Source organism: Rhamphochromis longiceps, linkage group LG16 (genome assembly GCF_057381845.1).
Source record: "Rhamphochromis longiceps isolate RC_006_pf linkage group LG16, R_longiceps_female_GT1.1, whole genome shotgun sequence".
Classification (NCBI taxonomy): domain Eukaryota; kingdom Metazoa; phylum Chordata; class Actinopteri; order Cichliformes; family Cichlidae; genus Rhamphochromis; species Rhamphochromis longiceps.
In genome coordinates, this window is record NC_140572.1 from 7,735,320 (window position 1) to 7,756,466 (window position 21,147).

The window sequence follows — 21,147 nt, forward strand, 5'->3', positions numbered from 1 at the left end:
ATAAATTAGGGAGGGGCTAATAATCGGCTCAGTCATTTTTAATGATCGTTGAAAGCCCAGATCGTAATCGTGATTAAAATTCGATTAATTGAGCAGCCCTAACTCAAACTAAAATAAGAACCATTTCTCCTGGATCTTTGGGGTTCACTGGACATCTGTGCTTCCGCATAGAAGAGTGGAAGTTTGCACAAGAAACAACCATAATAATTTGGAGAATGCGTCACTTCCTCAATGAGTTATGATGTAGTGCTATTCATAAGAAAAGCCCAGACAGATATCTCAGGAAAACACACCGTCTCTGCGTGAATTCAGGAAATTTCACCTCATTTTAAATTTTAACACAGTAACATGTTTTAAAAGACTAAGAAATCCAGAGATCAGATCAGCCTTCAAAACCACACCACTGCCCTACAGTAATCCTTTCCAGACACTTTTAATAGTAATGAACTCATACTCATATGCAGTACATAAATATGCAATCGCACATTTCTCTTGGTGTGCATCTATTCCTCTCTTCCCACTCGAGGTGCAATACATTATAATGCCCTGTGCCGCAGTATGAAACCCTCTCTGCAGTGAAACCAACCACCAACTGGCACTATCCTCAAGTAACCCTGGCAGAAAGTGAGAGGGGAGTGAGAGAGGCACAGAGGAGATGAGAAATAACAATGATACAGTAAAAACTACCAGTCTTATGCCGTTTTATACTACTATAAGAAATCTATGCAATCGCTTAACTTATACCTTCCCAGAAATGCAAACACTGCAGCCACCTTAACAACTGTCTGCTTTGCAGTAACCCCTGTGAAACTACATGTAATAGAATGTAACTGTATCTAGCTTGCTCACTATGCTATCCAATAACTACTGTAATCTGCCAGTGTGGACATATGGAGTTTTTCTTATTGTCATAGTTCTGTCAATCCTGCATCAGCTCTGAAGTATAAATGCATACAACGAAAGCAATAAAATGCACTTCAAGTACAAAATTGCTGCATAAGGAACTAGTAAGGTGTGTGTGTGTGTGTGTGTGTGTGTGTGTGTGTGTGTGTGTGTGTGTGTGTGTAATATTTAGAGACACACAAAGACAAAGAGATGATGCCTACGCATCAATCATAAGAAATCACAGACAGCTCTACTGACCTGAAAAATATACGACAGACAGTGGGTACACACACACACACACACACACACACACACACACACACACACACACACACACACACACACACACACTAAAGTGTGTATATTATACTCTATATTTTCCCTCTCGTCCTGTAATGTGTTGCATCTTTTTGTCTGCAAAGATACTAATAAATTCCCAATAAGTTCCACACCAAAGTGAGGTCCTCTCTTGTAAAAAACAAAAAACCCCACACTGTGCTAAACTATATACCACCAGCCGCAGTCCACACTTTTTAGGCGACTCCTCTAAGACAGTACGGACTATACTCATAACATACGGAGGTAGGACAGAATGAGCAGCTGCTTCACTGTATGGATTTATTTTATTTTATTTTTTTATTTAATTACTCACTATTTACACACTCCATTTCTGACTCTACAATGTCTCAGCTACAAGCATGATAAATAACCCAATAGCCTCTGTGCACTTCTGGCATCTGAACAACTGAATTACTTTTCTTGTCGATGGCAACACTCCCACCAAAACCAGGAGAACCCTTTGCATCAGCATGTTGCACAGTCACAGCAGCTAACACTCCCGTAAGCCTTGTCCACATGCCAGAACTATGTCCCAACCACACTGCTGATGGATCAGAAACTGTGAAAGTGCCAGTTTGAAAGCAGTACACACAAAGACTTGGCGTGGGTTACTGACTCTTAATGTCAATGAATTTCCTATCACATGCAGAAAGAAATTTAAAAAAAAAAAAAAAAAAAGGTCCCAATTCAAGTAATTTTGAAAATGAGGGCATCATTTAATGTTCTTGGTCTGACATTGCATCCAAGGTTGATCTTACGAGACTCGTTACCCAACAGCTCCTAGGGGGCTGTTCCTACGCACACAGCTGCAACACATAACCAGCTACCTCATTTTTGTCGGGCTGACCGCAGCACAAGATTGTGGATGTTTGCTACACTGACTGGGCCTCAGTTTTAACACCAAACCCTTACTCAACTATTATTGATCACCACAATCATTTTTGATCAAGTTTCTGTCATTAAACTGGATAAACAGGAATTCAGACCCAAATAGCTTTTCACACTGTTACTGTGTAGCTGTTACTTTAAATATAATTACTCATGTTAATGTATTGATAATGTGCTTGTGAAAAATGAAGTGTGTTTGAAGTCTGAAGAGGGAACAGTGTTTGTGCAGTAGATGCGGGGAAAGCATGGGAACACTACCATATGGTGGTGTGTATATGTGTGTGTGTGCATGCATTTAACAACAAGACTGACATTTGTGCGTATGTATGAGAGTGCAGCCATATGGGGCATATGACGTGCACACACTGTACACCATGTATTCCACATGATAATACCTCACAGCAACATCCCAGTGGCACATTTTAATGTAATTTTCTAAAAAGCCATGTGGGCGTCCTAATGAGGGATTTTAACACTTGACAGGGTGGCCTAGAAAGGATCGTCCTCTCTTGAGATGAAGGAAAAGCTCATCGGTTCAACAGACAGGCAACAGTAAAAGAAGAAAACGCTAAACCGACGTTAAACAAGCGAGGCTAAAATGACTGTTTGTGTTATTTCTCCCACATGTTTTAGTTCAGAAAATGCATTGTGCAGATATCGACTTCAAGTTATCACTGACTAATATGTTTTTTTTTTTAAGTTGTGTCTGACCAGTAGCCCAAAGACATGAAGTTACAGTAAAAAACAAAACAACAACAAACAGCCCAACACCACCACATTCTAACAGGCTGACTTGTGGAGAAATCGCTACGATGTATGTTTTGCCATTTTTAGTTGCAAAGAGAAAAAAAAAAATACCTGAAACAACTCTTTATATAAAGTGTTCACTATATTGTACATGAGACTCCAGCTGTAGATTTGTGTGTACGCATGTGAGCAAGAGCTGTTTTAACATTTGTATTTGTGTGTGTCTGTGTGTGACAGAGAGAGAGTGGGACAAACTGATGAAGAACCATGCCATGTCTTCTTGCTGATAGCTGTTAACAGATAAAGCAGGCGGTCTCAGCAGTTTACTGACCACAGTCTATTCTGTTACTGTTGACTCACTCCAGCTGATAAAACTTAGAGAAACACATAACATCTTTTTGTTCCACATACACGCAGCAACAACAACGCTCAGGTCATGGCATCAAAATTAGATTTATGCAATCAGCGTGTCAGTTTTTCTACTGTCTATGTCATAAACTCATTATAGTCTATTCTAAACAGGACTCCCGTTAAGTACACACAAGTGTGCGCGCTAACAGTCACATAGCTTGTTGTAGTCAGACAACATGTTGAAACACAGCTTGAACTTGTTACGACACAAACATGTTTAAAGTTAAATAGCTATGATAAATAAATACATTATTAATGTAAACTTTACAAAATTCATGAGTAAATTTCACAAGCACCGCTTTGAGTGATGGCACAGGAAGATCCCTTTGCTTTCACTTGGTCGACAACAAAAGTAGCTGTTTGTAGAAAATCATGCCTGACTGCAACATGACACCTCATGGATTTGTTTATGTTGATGTAGACTGTTAACAATATTAACCTTATGACGTCAATCCACATGATCAGCATGTCTCTGAGGACAGCTTCTTATGATATCTTGACTGACAGCCATTAATATGGGACCAGACACCATTACCACAAATGAACACTGGACTTTGCCTGGAGAATCAGGTTGTGACATTGACCAAACATGGAAATTCTCTAATGTAGCACAGACCAGTATAGAGTCCACATGACACTACTAGAAATAGTCTGTTTGGTATTCAGCTGCGAATTTAGAATTACCTGCACTAGGGCTTGAATCAAAACCAACACTCAGATCCTCTAATCGAACTAATTGTTCCCATGTTTGTTATTTCTGCTTTTTTTGTTTGTTTGTTTGTTTGTTTGTTTTAACTTCTGTTAATACTTCCTCACTATGTACTGTCTGCTTCAAAGCACACTAGCATGTGTGTCGTCACACGGCTCCAGGCTTTAACATGCAAACATCATGGAGGAAAAGTCAAATACTGAGCTCTACTAGCTTGTACCAAATAAAAATTGTGTGCCTGTTATTTGGACATACTTTAGTAAAGACAACATCAAACAAAAAAAAAAAAACAAAAAAAAAAAAGAAGAACACAGAAAACTGCGTAAGGTAACAGCGGCAATCTGTTACAACACTTGAAAAAAATCATATTATCGAAAAAATTTATATCTCCTAGCTTTAGGAGTTGAGCAAGAACAGAAAACTATGGGGTTCATGTGGCTTTTTAAAGAAGGTTAAAGACAGTTTATTGTCCAATCTGGATACACGGGGCATCTGTCTTCTCAGGGGCATCTCTGTCAGGTATATAGAAAAGTAAAGGTCTGCAGGGCATGTGTGAAAACAGCCATGAAGAGAAAGATCCATAAAGTTGAGTGGAGCTACAGAGAGCAGAAATATTTATTTGCACTGCAGATGAGCTGAAACACTATATACTATATCAGTTTTTGTAATAAGATTCCATCTAAGGAGACTCTGGAGAAATGGATCCCGTGTGCCTGTAGCTCCAGTGTTTACCAGCATCCTCCAGTCCCTGCATGTTATTCATAACAAGTAGTGACAGCTAAATAGTAGGCTAGTGTGTACAGGCTCAGGCTGCCCACGCAATACAGCCCACCTGTTGACTGTTAGTGTGTGTGAGGGAGGAACACTCTCAGACAGCCATAATTACAAGCTGTTGGTAGCTAAGCTGGTTAACAGAGGCTTTAAAGGCAACCGGGGGCTATGCTGCCACCTTCAGCGCTTCATCATCATGCATGATCTTTCCATTTATCTCATCTAACACCTGCCCTCTGTCAAGCTTCATCTCCTCACCTCTGCCTCACCCGTTTTCCATTCATCATTTTGCTTTCCTAGACCCATTGTTCTTCCACACCTCTTTTTATTCAGCACATTAATGACTAGTGTGTTTTGCTTCGGGTTTGTTCAAATGGCTGTTTGTATTTTCGCTCTCAAAGTCAGGTATTATGGATTCACAGTAAAAATCCATACATCAGCGCTGGGAAATTACACAGTAATGAGGGCTGATGCGGTCTTAAGTGGGAGAGGATAGCATGGAAGATCTCGCTTTGCCTGCAGTTATGCAGAGAAAAAAAACAATACATCCAAGCAAGAATAAAAAGTGAAGGGCAGCACAAATCTAATACTTTCCTCCAGCTCAGGAAACAGCGAGAAAATAAAAGGTGGATTTTTCTTCCTTCTCCCTCAAATTATTATTATACTTTGGTTACCATTGGTTACCAATACAAACAAAATTTGTGGTGGAGCCACAACATACAATTTTTTCCATCACATATATCCTTTATAGGGTCATCCCATATCATACCTTCTGTGATAACCAGTATGAATTTAGGCAGTATATAACAGTGTTCTGCAGCTATTTTGTGCTTCTACTTAAAACCTTCCAGTTAACAGTTTGTGCTTATATTTGACTTGTGCCGTGTCATTTGCAATACTACTGACAGAGCATTATATCACTATAATAAAATAAAGCTGCAGGCACCTTGTTTCATTAGATTTACACTTTATATGAGGCAGTATGCCATCAGTAACAAGGATGGAAAAGTAATCCTTCATTTACTTATAAATGCTGCTGCCTGAAAGCTGAGTGCCAATAAAAGCATTCAGTATTTTTTTTTCCTACACTGTCAGAAATATAACTGCAAATTTTCTTAAAATGTAGTCTGTCAAATGTTGAGGCTATACTGCCCGCCTCTTACTGGTTTCTTTGTAAAACCTGATTGGTTGGCCCTACAGTAAGCTTCATTTGGTTGGCTGTGCGGCACAAACTAACCCCTGAGAAGGAGGCTCACTAACAGTCACAGCTGGGACAAATTAACATTGTTCAAAACCATGTGAAAGTGAGCGTTAACTATATTACTAATGGTAACATAAAGGGGATTGGAAGGCCCCAGCTAATGTATTTCACTTATATCATGAAGTTCTTTATTATTTTATGTATAAATAAATGTATCAATATTGAGAATGTGTTTTCGAAAGTGTTAGATCTGAGTACTAATCAGTGGAGAGGCAGTGAGAATTTACTGTAAAGTAAGTTTGATGGATTTCTGATCAATACTATAGTAGTATTATTGTATTACTATTGTAGTAGTAATTCTTGTGAATTGCAAATAGATATACATCTCGCCACAGTGTTAGCTCATCAGTCTGTGGATGAGCTGAAAGTTATTTGAAACCATTATATGCATCAATTTTGAGAATTTTTTTTTACTTTTTGCCAGCTCACAATAAATGTGACACAAACTACCTGCCACTGGTGTCAGTCAACATCGTCAGTATTGGCCGATACAGATACTGTATATCAGTGCATCACTAATGATGACCATCAGTATGATGGCATCCAGCTTTGTCGAATGATTTTCCAGATTCTGGAAACTGGTTGCAGAGATTTCCTCCCATTCAGTCCCAGCAACATTAGAGAGGTCCATACATAAAACTGCTGAATGGAACCTTGCCGTTTTTACACCACACCAAGCTTCCATTGAAATACAACTGAATCGTTTGGATGGTTAAAATCACATCATACGATTATTTCTCCAAATCACTAAGTTGTAGATCACAATGAATAAAAGTTTACAATTAAAATGTTAATGTTTTATCTACAAATTTTGAAAATATAGCTGAAGCAGTGACTGAATGTAGGGTGGGGAGAGGAGGTGGAAGTAGTGCTGATCTTCACACCCTCCCTCTAATTAGATTTAGTGACTTGATAATTCCCATTATATAAATGAAAATGGCTGTGTAAAATATTTATAGCCTCCAGCGAGGGCTCACTGCCCCCTCTCTACAAGCCCCTGGCCCTCAGGGACACCAACGCCAGGAGGGGCAACATGTGCAAAACGCCGCAATAAATCAATAATGTATGATCCCCCGCTGCATCTCACACCCTAGATTAAAAGGCCTGATGCCTGCTCATTCCTACAAACACACACACACAGCAAACAAGTAAACAACACATTCTGCATTCACCCAGGCAGACATGTCGCTGAAACTTCAAATATTTTCATTAAAATGATCATCAAGTGAAATGAGTAGAGAGAAGTGGGTCTCTCTACAAACGCTGGCTTTGCGTGTGGCCTCTGTGAGCAGCTAAACTTTTGGCTTCGACCCGGCAGATGAGGATGGGTAAAACAAACATGTCGACTGTAATGATACACGATACGCACATCACAGTCAAGCCAGGCTCCGAACATCTGAAGTGTCAAAGTCTAACTGATCAAGACCTAAACCCGGCAACCTCGAAAGGGAGTCTTTTCCCTTTAATTCATTTTTTAATTTTAAGTGGGCAGCACACAATCAAACATGTGTCATAAATAATGACACATGCACACAGTATATTAAGGGTAGACATTTTTTTAACCGATTTACTGCCATGGGACTGCAAGCCTCCACCAACTAGGGCTGTGCGATATGACCAAAATCTCATATCCCGATAAAGGAATTCTATCGTCCGATAACGATATAAATCACAAAAATGTAACAATCTCCAATCTCTGTAAATTCTGTGAATCTCGGGCAGCTCGACTTGTGTGAAGTGTTTCCAGCTGCGCGTCATGTAGCTGGAGTCGAATGTTTTAACAGATGCATGAAACTATACATTTTTAGACATAAGTTGTAACGGCCGCCGTTTTCTTTGTGAGTATTTATTACACGCCGTGCTGCGGGGAAAAGCCTGTTCTAACGTTTGAGTCTAAGGTTTATTTTTTAGCACCTGGCGGCTTTTTTTTTTTTTTTAATAATCTGCTCTTTCACGTGATTCATGTGAAAAATCTCAACAGGATCTTGAGCTTTATTGTGAAAGGTTTATGTGGAACATAAACAAGCGGACACGCGATGCTGTTACCGTCGTTGTTGCTAACGACAACGCATAAAAACAGGCGCTTGTCCGTCCCTAGTGTGGTTATATTAAATATAAGAGAAAGAGAGAACTTTAAGAAATTAATAAAAACTACAGTGACCATCAAAACCATGAAAAAATAAATATTGCCGTAAACAGTTTATTTTGCGACACCACGAAACAAACGATAGCGTAATATGAAATGATAGACGTTTTTATATCGTCATCTGATATATATCGTTATATCGAACAGCCCTACCACAAACAAATCAAGCTTACATCATTGTCTAGACTCCTGATGGATATATGTACTGCAAGAAATAGAAGTTGGCATTGGCGGCCAAAGATTAATGTCTCTAAATGTAGAACAGTTTTAGCATTAAGAAATCACCAGAAAAGTGATTTTGCAGAACATAAGAAGTTTGTCAATTTCTGTTAAAAGCTGCATAAAAGTTCTTGGGATTTGAACAGTAATAACTTACATTATGCAAGGTCACATTCAGCTTGATCTCAGATGTTGCTTTAGTCTAGGGCTGCCACGATTAGTCGACTAGTCACAATTACGTCGACTATCAAAATCGTGGGCAGCTTATTTGGTAGTCGACGCATCGTTTGAAGCTTTGTAAGATCCCAAAAGACACAGGAATAAGTAGTAGGATTTAAGAGTGTAATAACGGACTGAAACAGAAGATGGCAGCACTGCATGTACAAGGATGCCAGCTGCCGTTAAACCCCGAAGAAGAAGAAGCAGTGTCTGGTATCGTAGCGGTGTCCAAATTCAGGAACCGCATCCTCCTGTGACTCCGACAAATGCGTCCTTCATTTCCCCAGATTTGAAGGATGGGTCGGGTGTATACTTCATGGCCCAACCTATCCAGAATTCACAGCGCAGCCCAGCTCAGTTTCCAACAATGGCGGCAGCTAGTTAGTTTTAATATTACTCTTATTATTCTTTCTGGGTCACAAAATAAACATTTAACATATTTTCAGGCGAGAATGTAGCTGTATAAACCTCAAATATCTGCTCAGTTTATCAAGACATCACATATTTTCAAAAGCGCTCCGACGTTTTCAGAGACGTCTGTTACCCACTAGCTCGATAGCTAGCGGGGGAAAGGCTCACCAGAACCCGTGAGAACACCGGACTCCCGGCAAATCATTTTTAAACCCACCGCCGTCTTTCGCTACTCAGGTTAAACATATATAAGTCACTTGATAACTTAAAAATGTTATTGTTTGGCTTTTTTCAGTATTTTATTTGTTCCTGAGTAAATCGGTTTGGCTGAGATTAAAGTTATAGTTTTTACACAGCTGAACAAACGTCAAGCAGACAGCTGATTATCAGAAGTGTGAGATGCTCGAGAATATTCTCCGGTGTCCTGTTATATTTTAGATAGCAAGGAGCAGACGGCTGAGTTTATTAAACTTCACTGAAACAACCTGCAGATTTCATTAAAATTTAATAAACTATCATCTTGTCTTTATTTTTAGTTAGCACATACCTTAAACACTTAAAGCTGTAAGATAATGATAGTTATATAAGAGCAGATGCATGCTGGTGCAATAAGCTGTACGTTTGACGTTCAATGGATGCATGATCTGATTAGTCGACCAATTGCAAAAATAATCGGTAACTAGTCGACTATCAAAATAATCATTTGTGGCAGCCCTACTTTAGTTCAAGTGTCCTTATAGTCAAGAGCCAACCAAATCCAAGCTCAAGGTTATTGTGAAGGTAGGGTGTGGTATTGTGTTTCATTATCAAGGTTATCTGATGAGGGAATATAAAATTCTCAGTCACAGTACAACATGTGAAAATGTGAGGAAAGAAAAAAGAAAATTTCATTTCAATTTCATTTCACTGTTTTTGAAGAATTTACCCTCTGTTTTTACAGCAATCAATTTCTGGGCTGCTTCCTAACACAGACTCGTTTTGTACAACCCCCTCTGACCTACATGAAAGAAGAAGGAAGGAAGCAGTCAGTAGCAGGGGTCGTCCATGTTGGGTTAGGGGTGTGTACTTGCCATTAAAACACTGCTTAAGGGAGGATTACGATCTAGTGCAAACTCACTTTTTAATGGCTTTCCTGGGGCTAGCTAGCTTATAGCCTGTCTTGCCTTTTGAGGGTCTTTCTTTGTGCCCCAACAAGACAAATGCTTTGCAGACCTTTCGGGTCACCTCAATTGTTGATGCGTTTTTCCTGTCTACAGTTTCTTCTTTTGTTGCTTATTAGCTTGGAGCTGAAGGAGTCAGGCTAGCTTATGTGCTCAATGGTTATAGGTATGCCTTCAGGGGGAACTCAGCTTTAGCTTGTAATCCAAAGTGACATTTAAGCATTTTCAGGAAACCAGAATGCATAAATGAAGCAGTGAAAGGGCTGATGTGTTTACTATTCAACCGCTAGGCTTAATGTCAAAGTGCATTGTAATGTAACCAGAGTGGGAGTTCCCCTCAAGGGTAGCTTGGGTGTCGTTTTTCTAGACTGGAGGTGAACAAAGTGCCCATCACTCAGTCCTCTCCCAAATCCTCTTTTATCCCTTTGTTTTCACTCCCGATGGTCAATTTCAATAATCTGCACTTTCATTACAAATTTCTCCTTCACTCCTGCACCCCAACCCCCCATCTATCTGTCCATAGCGCTGTCTCCATCCTCCCACCACACAATTTCTCCAGCAATTCCCATCTGATCTGGCTCAGCACCATCTCTGATTGTTTCGCAGAGCTAACCTCTTTACGTAAGTATTCAAATTTGTTGTAAAAGCCTGTAACACTACCCCAAATTATTTCATATCACAAACCCTCCGAAGGCATCTTTATGGACAGGAACATTTTATCGTCTTCTGCTCTTCTGTCATTTTTATCCTTTTTCTTATGAGCCGTTTCATCATTTTGCATCTCTTCATCTTTCTATTCTATTACCTTGTGTCTCATGCTTCACCTCCCATCCTCTTGCTGCTTCTCCCCCACAATCTCCTCTTTCCAGGAATTGTGTCTGGCCTAATTCCCCATTACCGAGATTGATGGGCCAAGGGTTCAGTCCTGTCGCTCTCTGGCTCAAGAAAACCGTGTAAGCAGCCAGCGTGTACGTGCAGCAGGATCATAAAAGCCCCGTAACGTCCAGCTTCCTGCCCTTGCTTTAGTTTTTAATGATCACTATCTGCTCCATCTGTAATCTGCTTTGAACCCATTATTATTATTTGCTTGAGGTTTATAGCGATGCATTGAGCTGGTTCACCAAACTAAGGCTGGAAACCACAATTGACTTTTACTAAACATCTGGTTCTGTTAGATCTTGGTTAGTATTTAAATCTGGAATAAAATTCTATATTTCTTCATAACCACTGCCTTTAATTTTGTTTATATCATGCTGAGGAGTTTACATTGAGTTTCTAAAGTAATAGACAGAAAATACATCACAGCCATCAAAATATAATCCTGTTATTTAAGCGGCAGTGCAATCTCAGCCTCTACACGTTTGTGTCACAGCAAAATGAAAGCTCCCAGTGTCCTTCAGTTTAAAAATAGAGCAGAGAAAGCCCTCTTTGTGGGTTTTTTCCCCCTCAACAGACAGGACAATCCCACAAAGTGGACGACTGTTGTGCCTCTGTGCATGCGTGTGTTATCCCAAAACTCTGTGTTGTCCTACAAAGCATTACTTCTGACTAGTAGAGCTGAAAAGAAAGTCTAGACTCATGTAATTCATGTCACCAGTACTACTGCCTCCAGCTACACTTGAGGAAAAGGAAATGAACAATGGTTTCGGTTTTCCAACCAGAACCCAAAACCCATCCTGAGCTTACAGCCAACCATTTTTCTCTGACAGAAGCTTTAGCCTGAGTATTCAATGGAGGAAAAACCAAGAGCTCAGCAGATACTGTACATAAAATGATGATCCTCAGGTTGTGTGGTTAATATCTTCTTGAATGTTATATTTGTAAGAGACAAATTGACTCACTGTGATAAAAACAAACAAACTAATTGGTGTTTATGTGTGAAAGCCCCTGAAACTTCAAGGTTGTTCACATATACAGGAAACCTAAATTTTGCATTTTCTTTATTCTAGCCCCAGAAATCAGAAGTGTGCATAAGTGTGAAACAACCCAGACAAACCCACTGTCCAGCAAATGCATTAGCTGGGCAAATTTAGAGCTAATTGAATGGGCTGCCATCTTCTAACATCCTCAAGTCATTCATTTCTTTTATAATCATTTGCAAAATGCAAATCCAAACCTTCAGGAACCTTACATGCTGCTGACATGAGCAATTAGATCCTTGCTTTGCCCATAGCACAGAATTAAAAAAAAAAAAAAAAAAAAGATACAAACCTAAATCGATGCAACAACTCCCCCAAAACCCTGCAATCTGATGATTGGGAAAACCTTGCAGGACTTAAGAATAGCAATACAGGGAGTAACTATGACATGACTCTAGTAAGTGAACCATTCATTCCTGATGTAGGTACTAACCGGTTTGGGCATCTTTCTCCGCTCTGTCCCCTGCTGCTGATGAAACAGAAAGAAGTCGTCCTCCGTCTTCCTGCCTCACTCCGGGGCACCAGCGCCTGAGACACAAAGCAACAATGAAAGCAAATGTCAACAAATAAGAGAAAAAAACAACATAAGGTAGACGTAGCCCCAGGGCTCTGCTGTAGTGTGTTTCTTCTATATTTCTTGGTTCTCTTATAGTACAATTATACATTTGTGCTGAAGACAGAACAGTGCTATGATTAGAAAACAGAAAGATAAAAACAAAGGATCTGCTGATTGGGTTCATGCTGACAACAGTTTGCACTGCGTTTCCTTTCACTATACCAACCACTTCCTTACGTGGTAATTTTTCTAATATACACTTCACAGCCCTGTGACAGCTGGGATAGACTCCAGCTCCCCCACGACCCTGAATTAGATAGGTGGAAGACGATGGATAAACGGATGGATGGATGATTTCACAGCATCTGCTGTAACAGATAAACCTCCCACATTTTAGTCACACTGTGCATACATAAACTAACTGAATTCACATCTCCTCACTATAAATGTACATACCTAGTCATTTTTAATACTGCGGCTACAAAAACACTGCTGACACACACTCAATGCTAGAGCCCGACCAATACACGGGTCTAGTACTGCCACCTTGCAGCAACAGAGTTCTGGGTTCAGATACCCAGGCTTCTGAGGGTGGCCTTTCTGTGTGGGGTGTGCATGTGCTCCTTGTTCCTACGGGGTTTTCTCCAACTCAAGAATTTTTTTGCTCTCTAAAAGTCAGCAACTGAAGTGAGTTTCCTGGATGTACGCAAGGTGCTTTTCATTATGCTCAGGCATGTAAACTCCTCTTAGCAAGGATGTGTGAGAGCTATGAGGAAGCTGCCGAATGAGAAATCCTGTCATCAGTTAAGTGTAACGTGCTGCACGGCTGTATCAACAGAAAGGCCCAGACTGAATTCTGGATTCAAACCCAGAACCTTCTTGCTGTAAGGCATCAGTGCTACTTTCCACACCACCGTGTTCCTCTGAATTCCTACTGGTTAGGAAACTTCGTTGCAGACGAACAAGCTGTAGTCAGTTCACTACCATCTCTGCTGCTACGGTGCTGCATGCACTACTGCACATATTTATTTTTCCCCACTTTAAAACTTAGACCTTGTGTACAGATCAGTCTTCACTGGAGTTTCCTAACGACCTATATATTGATTTGAACTGTTATCTGGACAACTATATAGCACATAGTTGTCTAACAGTCTATCTATCGCCTCTGTCAGTGCGCCCCAGGGCAGCTGTGGCTACAACGTAGCTTGCCATCGCCAGTGTGTGAATGTGTGTGTGAATGGGTGAATGACTGAATGTAGTGTAAAGCGCTTTGGGGTCCTATGGACTAGAAAAGCGCTATACAAATGCAGGCCATTTACCAAACAATCTGTTACTGTTTAATCTGATGTTACAATTCTTTATTGTAACATATTTACTTTGTGTGTCTGACTATGTGATGTTTCATTACACCGCAGTCAGTCACACAATATAACTGTGTGACTGAACTGTTATATTACCTGTAAAGGTGGGATTAGGCCTCTTCAATAATCCTTTACGTACATCTCTTTCTAAACCATGTGTGCGCTGACTGAAAATAGCCCTGACAAAACAGATTTATCAGTTGCTGCAGGTTAATAAGGAATAAGGGGAAATGCAAACCTTTCCAAACAGAACACTGCTGACATGGTCACACTGTCAAAACAGGACAAACTGGCCATTTGATATAAGATTACGTCACAAAAATCACTGAACCACTATTAACTTCATGTTTTACTGCAAGTACGTTATGAAAAAGGGACAAACTAAACTAGCAACACTTAGCAAACAACCATACTGTACACACACAGATGTTACTGAGATCCTTTGACTACAGCAGAATTCATCAGTGTTCAGATGAAGCTGTAACAGAGGAGCAGTCCTAAACTCAGCATAAAAAACAAATGAGAACCATAGAGTAGGTAGAGGACAGTGGTTAGTTATAGAGAAAATCAGGGAAAGAAAGAAGAAACAGAAACAAACCAGTAAGTGGGGACAAAACGGGTGGGGGTGGTGGGGGTTTACAAAGCCCTTTGCATGATCTCTATGACAAATCATAACTTGCTTACTGAGAAATGTTATGTTCTCTGGACAGTGTGGGTTTATCTAGTACATCTTGTTACCTAAAATGATTAGAATGTAAGGAGAGCAGTTAGTAGGTGTCCCGTAGGTGCCAGATCTTTGTGATGTGTGGGGCTAGAAATAGACCTTCCACAAGTGTCAGCACATAGCATTAAACCAGGCTCAGACACAGGCTTAGGCTCGGTCTGACAAGAAAAACAAAGTGAAAGATTTTGGTTCTCTAAATATCTCAGAGTTACTGGAAAGGTTTACACTAATTAATATGACCACAAGAAGCCATCCAAGAAGAATTATGGAAGAGTTCTTCATTTTGTTTTTATTTTCGAAATAATGATGGAAACTAGGTTTGGTTTGTAAACTGGGACAAATAAAACATTCAGTATGTCATAAAGATGGTGTTTAGATCTAAAAGAAATTGGTTTCAAAGTGCGTGTTCTCAAATTGACTTATCAGTGCAGTCAGCCTCTGCTATGCTTTGTTTGTCTAACTATTAGTGAGTGAATTTAAACAAACCTACGCCTCCAAGACTAAAAGAAAATTATTTTGAGGACTTCAGCCAAGAATTTACATGTCTCTGCATAAAACATTCTTTACAATAATCACATTTAAAGGATTAGGCTATTGAACAGAAAAAACAGTAAAAATTATTTAAAGAATAATTAACTTGGACAACTACATTGAACTGCTAACTAACCTCAGTTAAATACTTTACAGAAGTCACTGCAGATCCATTTAATGTGGTCAATAACTGCCCTACATATTTCCATCCTATTAGAAGGCTGGCAGAAGGATTTCTACATATTTGAATAGTCTTGAGGCAAACTGAAATTTTATAGTCACATCTGAGAGCATTGTAAATTTACAAATTCTCACTTTTAAAAAGTCCCTTTGATGTGTCAGAAAACTGTACAACATGACCTGCAAATCAATGCACTGCTCAGTCTCAGTCAAGCCTTCCATAATCACATCAGCGTCTTATGAGGCCCAAATCCTAAAGGTCTACCTGGCTCAGAATACATTTTCGTTCAAAGAGAGCTTTGGAAGCCAGATGAGCTTCTTTCTTCAGGTGCAGAAGCATCTCAACTAAGCCAAGATTGTAATACGAGTGACCTCTAGACTACCGCTTGAAATAGTACTTGTTAAAATAGGAAGATGTAGGACAGAATCATGTTTTAAATCATTATTCTAGAAGAAGAGTGAGCAAAACTAATATTACTGTTTGAAACACTGGCACCTTCAGAGGGCAGGAACATATTTAAGACTACTAAAGATTGATTGTACTGTCAGCAGTAGCAGCAGCTGTAGTTTGACCACATCAACTAGGACAATATGTCTGTGAAGGTTCTCAGTCATCCAGGTCATCGTAGTCAAAGGAGCTTGCAAAGAAAAGCGTCTGGACTTCTTTAAGTTGCTTGAAGACGTTTCACCTCTCATCCGAGAAGCTTCTTCAGTTCTAAGGTCAAATGGTGGAGAGTCCCAGATATAAACCTAGTGGGAGTGACCCCCCACAGAGGGACAAAAGGACCCCCTGATGATCCTCTAATCGCCTGAGCCAAGGTGGGAAACTGGGCGTGGGTCCCAATCAGCCAGAGTTTCGGGTGTGTTCATTGTGAAACCTGGCCCCACCTTATCATGCGAATTCCTGAGGTCAGATGGCCCAGGATGTGAGTGGGCGTTAAGGCGTCTGGGAAGGGATCTCAAAACTGGATTATAGATGGCAGAGAGTTGGTGTCGTAAACCCCCGCCTCTGTTCAAAGATGGTCGCTCACAGTGGACATAGATGGCTTCTTTCACTCCTCTTTCAAACCATCTGTCCTCTCTGTCCGCACGTTTTGAGTGCTTCCTTTACATGTGTGTCACACATGTAAAGGAAGCACTCAAAACGTGCGGCTATCCTAAATGGGCGTTCTTAAAGTCAGCAAAGAGGCACAGAAAAGAAGATCAGACACCAGCGAGGGAGGACAGACGCAACAACATTGTCATCCCCTATGTAGCCGGTGTATCAGAGAAACTCAGGAGAGTTTTCTCCAAGCATGACATCCCAGTGTATTTCAGACCCAGCAACACGCTCAGACAGAAACTGGTTCACCCGAAAGACAAAACGCCAAAACACAAACTTAACAATGTGGTGTATGCTGTACAGTGCAGCGAGGAATGCTCAGACCTCTACATCGGAGAGACCAAACAGCCACTTCACAAGCGCATGGCACAACACAGAAGAGCCACCTCCACAGGACAAGACTCAGCAGTCCATCTGCATCTTAAGGATAAAGGTCACTCTTTCGAGGATGCCAATGTTCACATTTTGGACAGAGAGGACAGATGGTTTGAAAGAGGAGTGAAAGAAGCATCTATGTCCACTGTGAGCGACCATCTTTGAACAGAGGCGGGGGTTTACGACACCAACTCTCTGCCATCTATAATCCAGTTTTGAGATCCCTTCCCAGACGCCTTAACGCCCACTCACATCCTGAGCCATCTGACCTCAGGAATTCGCATGATAAGGTGGGGCCAGGTTTCACAATGAACACACCCGAAACTCTGGCTGATTGGGACCCACGCCCAGTTTCCCACCTTGGCTCAGGCGATTAGAGGATCATCAGGGGGTCCTTTTGTCCCTCTGTGGGGGGTCACTCCCACTAGGTTTATATCTGGGACTCTCCACCATTTGACCTTAGAACTGAAGAAGCTTCTCGGATGAGAGGTGAAACGTCTTCAAGCAACTTAAAGAAGTCCAGACGCTTTTCTTTGCAAGCTCCTTTGACAACTAGGACAATACTATTACTGACAGTTGTGACAGCAACTGAACGCACCCCCAAGCCAAAGTTTCATATCACAAAAAAGCTCTATTCCGACAGGACCAGTTTCAGGTTTCTATCACACAATACTGCTGAGTGAGGTCATCTTCTAGCAGGTAAATAGACTGAAAGAGCATCCAGTACAAAGGCTCAGTCACAATGCTAGAAGCCACCAAGTGAAAATCTGGCATTTTCAGTCCTGAGGAAAAATTCAGTATTCCACGTTTGGCAAGTGATTGATAGCATTGACATTGACTCCTAAAACCCCAATTACGCAGGCCTAGAGACAGGTCGGTGACCCCCGGTATCACAAAATCCCAAATGGAAACTAGCTGGTAATTGTATCTGCTTACCAGCTTTAAAGTAAAAGTTGCACCTTACCACTGCAACTTTTACTTTGAAGGCAAATGTTCCATTTCCAGTTTGCGTTGCACATTTTCAAGTTTCATTAAAGGTCAGAGAGCAAATGATGATGATATGGTCTGCATGTAAGTTGTAAGTTGGTGTCATCGATACAAACGGAGTGACCGCACAAGTCTGCTAGTGACACCATCTTTGCAACAGATTTCAACATTGAAAACATTAAAATAAAATAAAATCCAATCAATCGCCAGCTGGTCAGGAAATATACATTTTATCTTTAGTCACAGGAGGTCAATGTGTGGGTTTGCTGGTCAGTCACTAAGACTGTGTGGCTAACTGAGGCTCACAGATAAACTGCCACTCAAACGTTTGGACACACCTTCCCATTTAATGGTTTTTCTTTATTTTTACTACTTTCTACATTGTAGATACATACCGAAGACATCAAATATATGAAGAAAGATATATGGAATTATGCAGCAAAGAAAAAAACTGATAAATCACTCTGTCTTATATTTTAGATTCCTGAAAGTAGCCACCCTTTGCCATGATGACAGCACTGTAAACTCTGAATGTGCTCTCAGTGAGCTTCATGATGTAGTCGCCTGAAATGGTTTCACTTCACAGGTGTGCCATGTCAGAGTTTATTTGCGTAATTTCTTGCCTTCTTAATGGGGTTGGGATCATCAATTGCATTGTGCAGAAGTCGGGTTTGTACACAGCTGACAACCCTGTTTGACTAATTTTAGATTTCATAAGTAAAGAGACACAACAGTCCATCATGACTTTAAGAACTGAAGGTCAGTCAGTCCAGACAATTGCTAAAACGTTGAATGTGTCCCCAAGTGCAGTCGCAAAAACCATCAAATACTATGGCGAAACTGGCTCACATGAGGATTGCCCCAAGAAAGGACGACCAAGAGTCACCTCTGCTGCTGAGGATAAATCCATCCGAGTCACCAGACTCAGAAAACACAAGTTTCCAGCACCTCAGAGTAGAGCCCAGATAAATGTCACACAGAGTTCCAGTAGCATCTCTACATCAACTGTTCAGAGGAGACTGGTGTGAATCAGACCTTTACTGTATGGTCAGATAGCTGCTAAGAAACCACTACTAAGGAAAAGCAACAATCAGAAGAGTTTGTTTGGACCAAAAGACCCAAGGAATGGACATCTGATGAAAATCTTTGGTCTGATGAGTCCAAATTTGAGAGTTTTGGTTCGACCCACCGTGTCTTTTAGATAGTCACCGTGAAGCATAGAGGAGGAGGTGTAATGGTGAGGGTGCATTACTGGTGACACTGTTGGGGATTTATTCACAATTGATATCACATGGAACCAGCATGGCTACCCCAGCATCCAGCAGCGACATGCAATCCCATCCAGTTTGCATTTAGTTGGACCAACATTTATTTTTCAACAGGACAAAGATGTCAAACACACCTCCAGGCTGTGCAAGGGTTATTTGATCAAGAAGGAGAGTGATGGATTTCTGCACCAGATATCCTGACCTCCACAGTCACCTGACCTAAACCCAGTCAAGATGGTTTGGGATGAGATGGACCGCAGAGTGAAGGCAAAAAGTCCAACCAGTGCTCAGCATCCCTGCGAACTCCTTCAAGAGTGTTGAAAACTATTTCAGGTGACGACCTCATGAAGGTCATCAAGAGAATGCCAAAAATGTGCAAAGCAGTGATCAAAGCAAAGGGTGGCTATTTTGAATAATCTAAATTATAAAACATGTTTTGAGTTGTTTCACTCTTTTTTTGTTTACTGCATTATTCCGTACGTGTTCATTCATAGTTTTGATGCCTTCAGTGAGAATCTACAATGTAAATAAAATAAAGGAAAATCATTATATAAGAAGGTGTGTCCAAACTTTTGACTGGTAGTGTACATTGGTTTCCTGATATCAGCTGATATTTGCCCATCAAAGATACATCAGGGTTTCCAGTTTGTGCCGATAAAAATCTTTTGTAATTAAGAAATTGTGTCATTTCATAATTTCTCCAGAAGAGAATGTTGATCTCCATTATCTACAATACTGCACTATCTATAGGACATGTAACTGAGTACACTTGCCTGTCCGGGATATATCTCTACCACTTTTGGGATAGGAACTGAAAGATGGTGAACTATGGTTAGGCAGGGTGGAGTCAGAGGAAACTCTAGTGTAGCTCGCAGTCATTATGTGGAAATCTAAAATCTTTTAATTACGTTTCGTATCATTTCGATGCCAATGACATTCAGCTTTATCCACCCTAGTCCATCTTATTTAACCCAGATTAGTATAAGCTTGCTAGCAATTACCTTGCTTTGAACACCAACAATGCTGAGACCATAATTATAGCTCCTTGTGAACTATAACCTAAAATGAGTCAGACTCGTACGTTTTTTGTTCAACGGCTAAGTCCAGCATTCAGAATCTTAGTGTAATATTTGATTCTTCTTTGGGGTTCGACTTGCATATAAAATCTTTGTCTCGATTCCTGTTTCTTTCATTTAAAGAACATTTCTAAACTGTGACTTATGTTCTCCTTAGTTGAAATGGAAAATAATGTTTATCGTTTTTGTTTTTTCATTTAGATTACTGTAATGGCCTGCTTACCAGCTTGGACAAAGTTTTACTTTCACACTTCCAAGCAATACAAAATGCTGCGGCCAGGCTAGTAACATCTTCTAGAAAGCAAGTCCACATCACTAGCATTCATACTCTTTACACTGGCTCCCAACAGGTTTACGATTCATTTTAAAATCCTTGTAATAACATACGAAATAAGTCACGGCCAAGGTCCAGATTATATACACTGCTCCTCACCATCTTCACGGGTTCAGAATCTGTTAGTTGTTTGCTGTACACAACTAAAGACTGGGGAGAATGAGCCTTTAAGTCTGTGGGACCGAGGCAATGGAAGAGTCTACCGCCACAACTACGTCTAGTTGACTCTGTGGGTGCTTTTAAAAAGCAGTAAAAACTTTTAATAAAACAGGCTTTGTGTTGATTTTATTGGATGATGATTATTATTATTATTATTATTATTATTATTATTATTATTATTCATTTGTTTGTCTTTTAGAAATCTTTTTCTTAATTGTGTCTTATTTTATCTTTTTATTGGCTATTATGGCACTTAATGTTTTTAATTTTACTTTTTTTTGTGTAAAGCTCTTAATAAATGTTACTTACTTCCAATATTGGTTCTTAAGCATACCAGATATGCTGAAATTATATATTTATTGGACCTATGAATTATCTATATGCAAGTAGTGTATATGCACAAACTAAC

The 21,147-nt window shown here is 40.2% G+C and overlaps 1 protein-coding gene across 3 annotated transcripts in view; it reads right to left on the reverse strand.

The window, feature by feature from the left end:
- LOC146650525 (radixin) overlaps positions 1–21,147 on the reverse strand; it is a 47,263-nt gene that overhangs the window by 20,678 nt on the left and 5,438 nt on the right. For all 3 annotated transcript variants that reach the window (XM_085384841.1, XM_085384842.1, XM_085384840.1), the window contains exon 2: positions 12,519–12,613. In XM_085384841.1, the coding sequence (XP_085240967.1) occupies positions 12,519–12,530 (12 nt within the window). In that variant the 5' untranslated portion in view covers positions 12,531–12,613. The remainder of the gene's footprint in view (positions 1–12,518; positions 12,614–21,147) is intronic.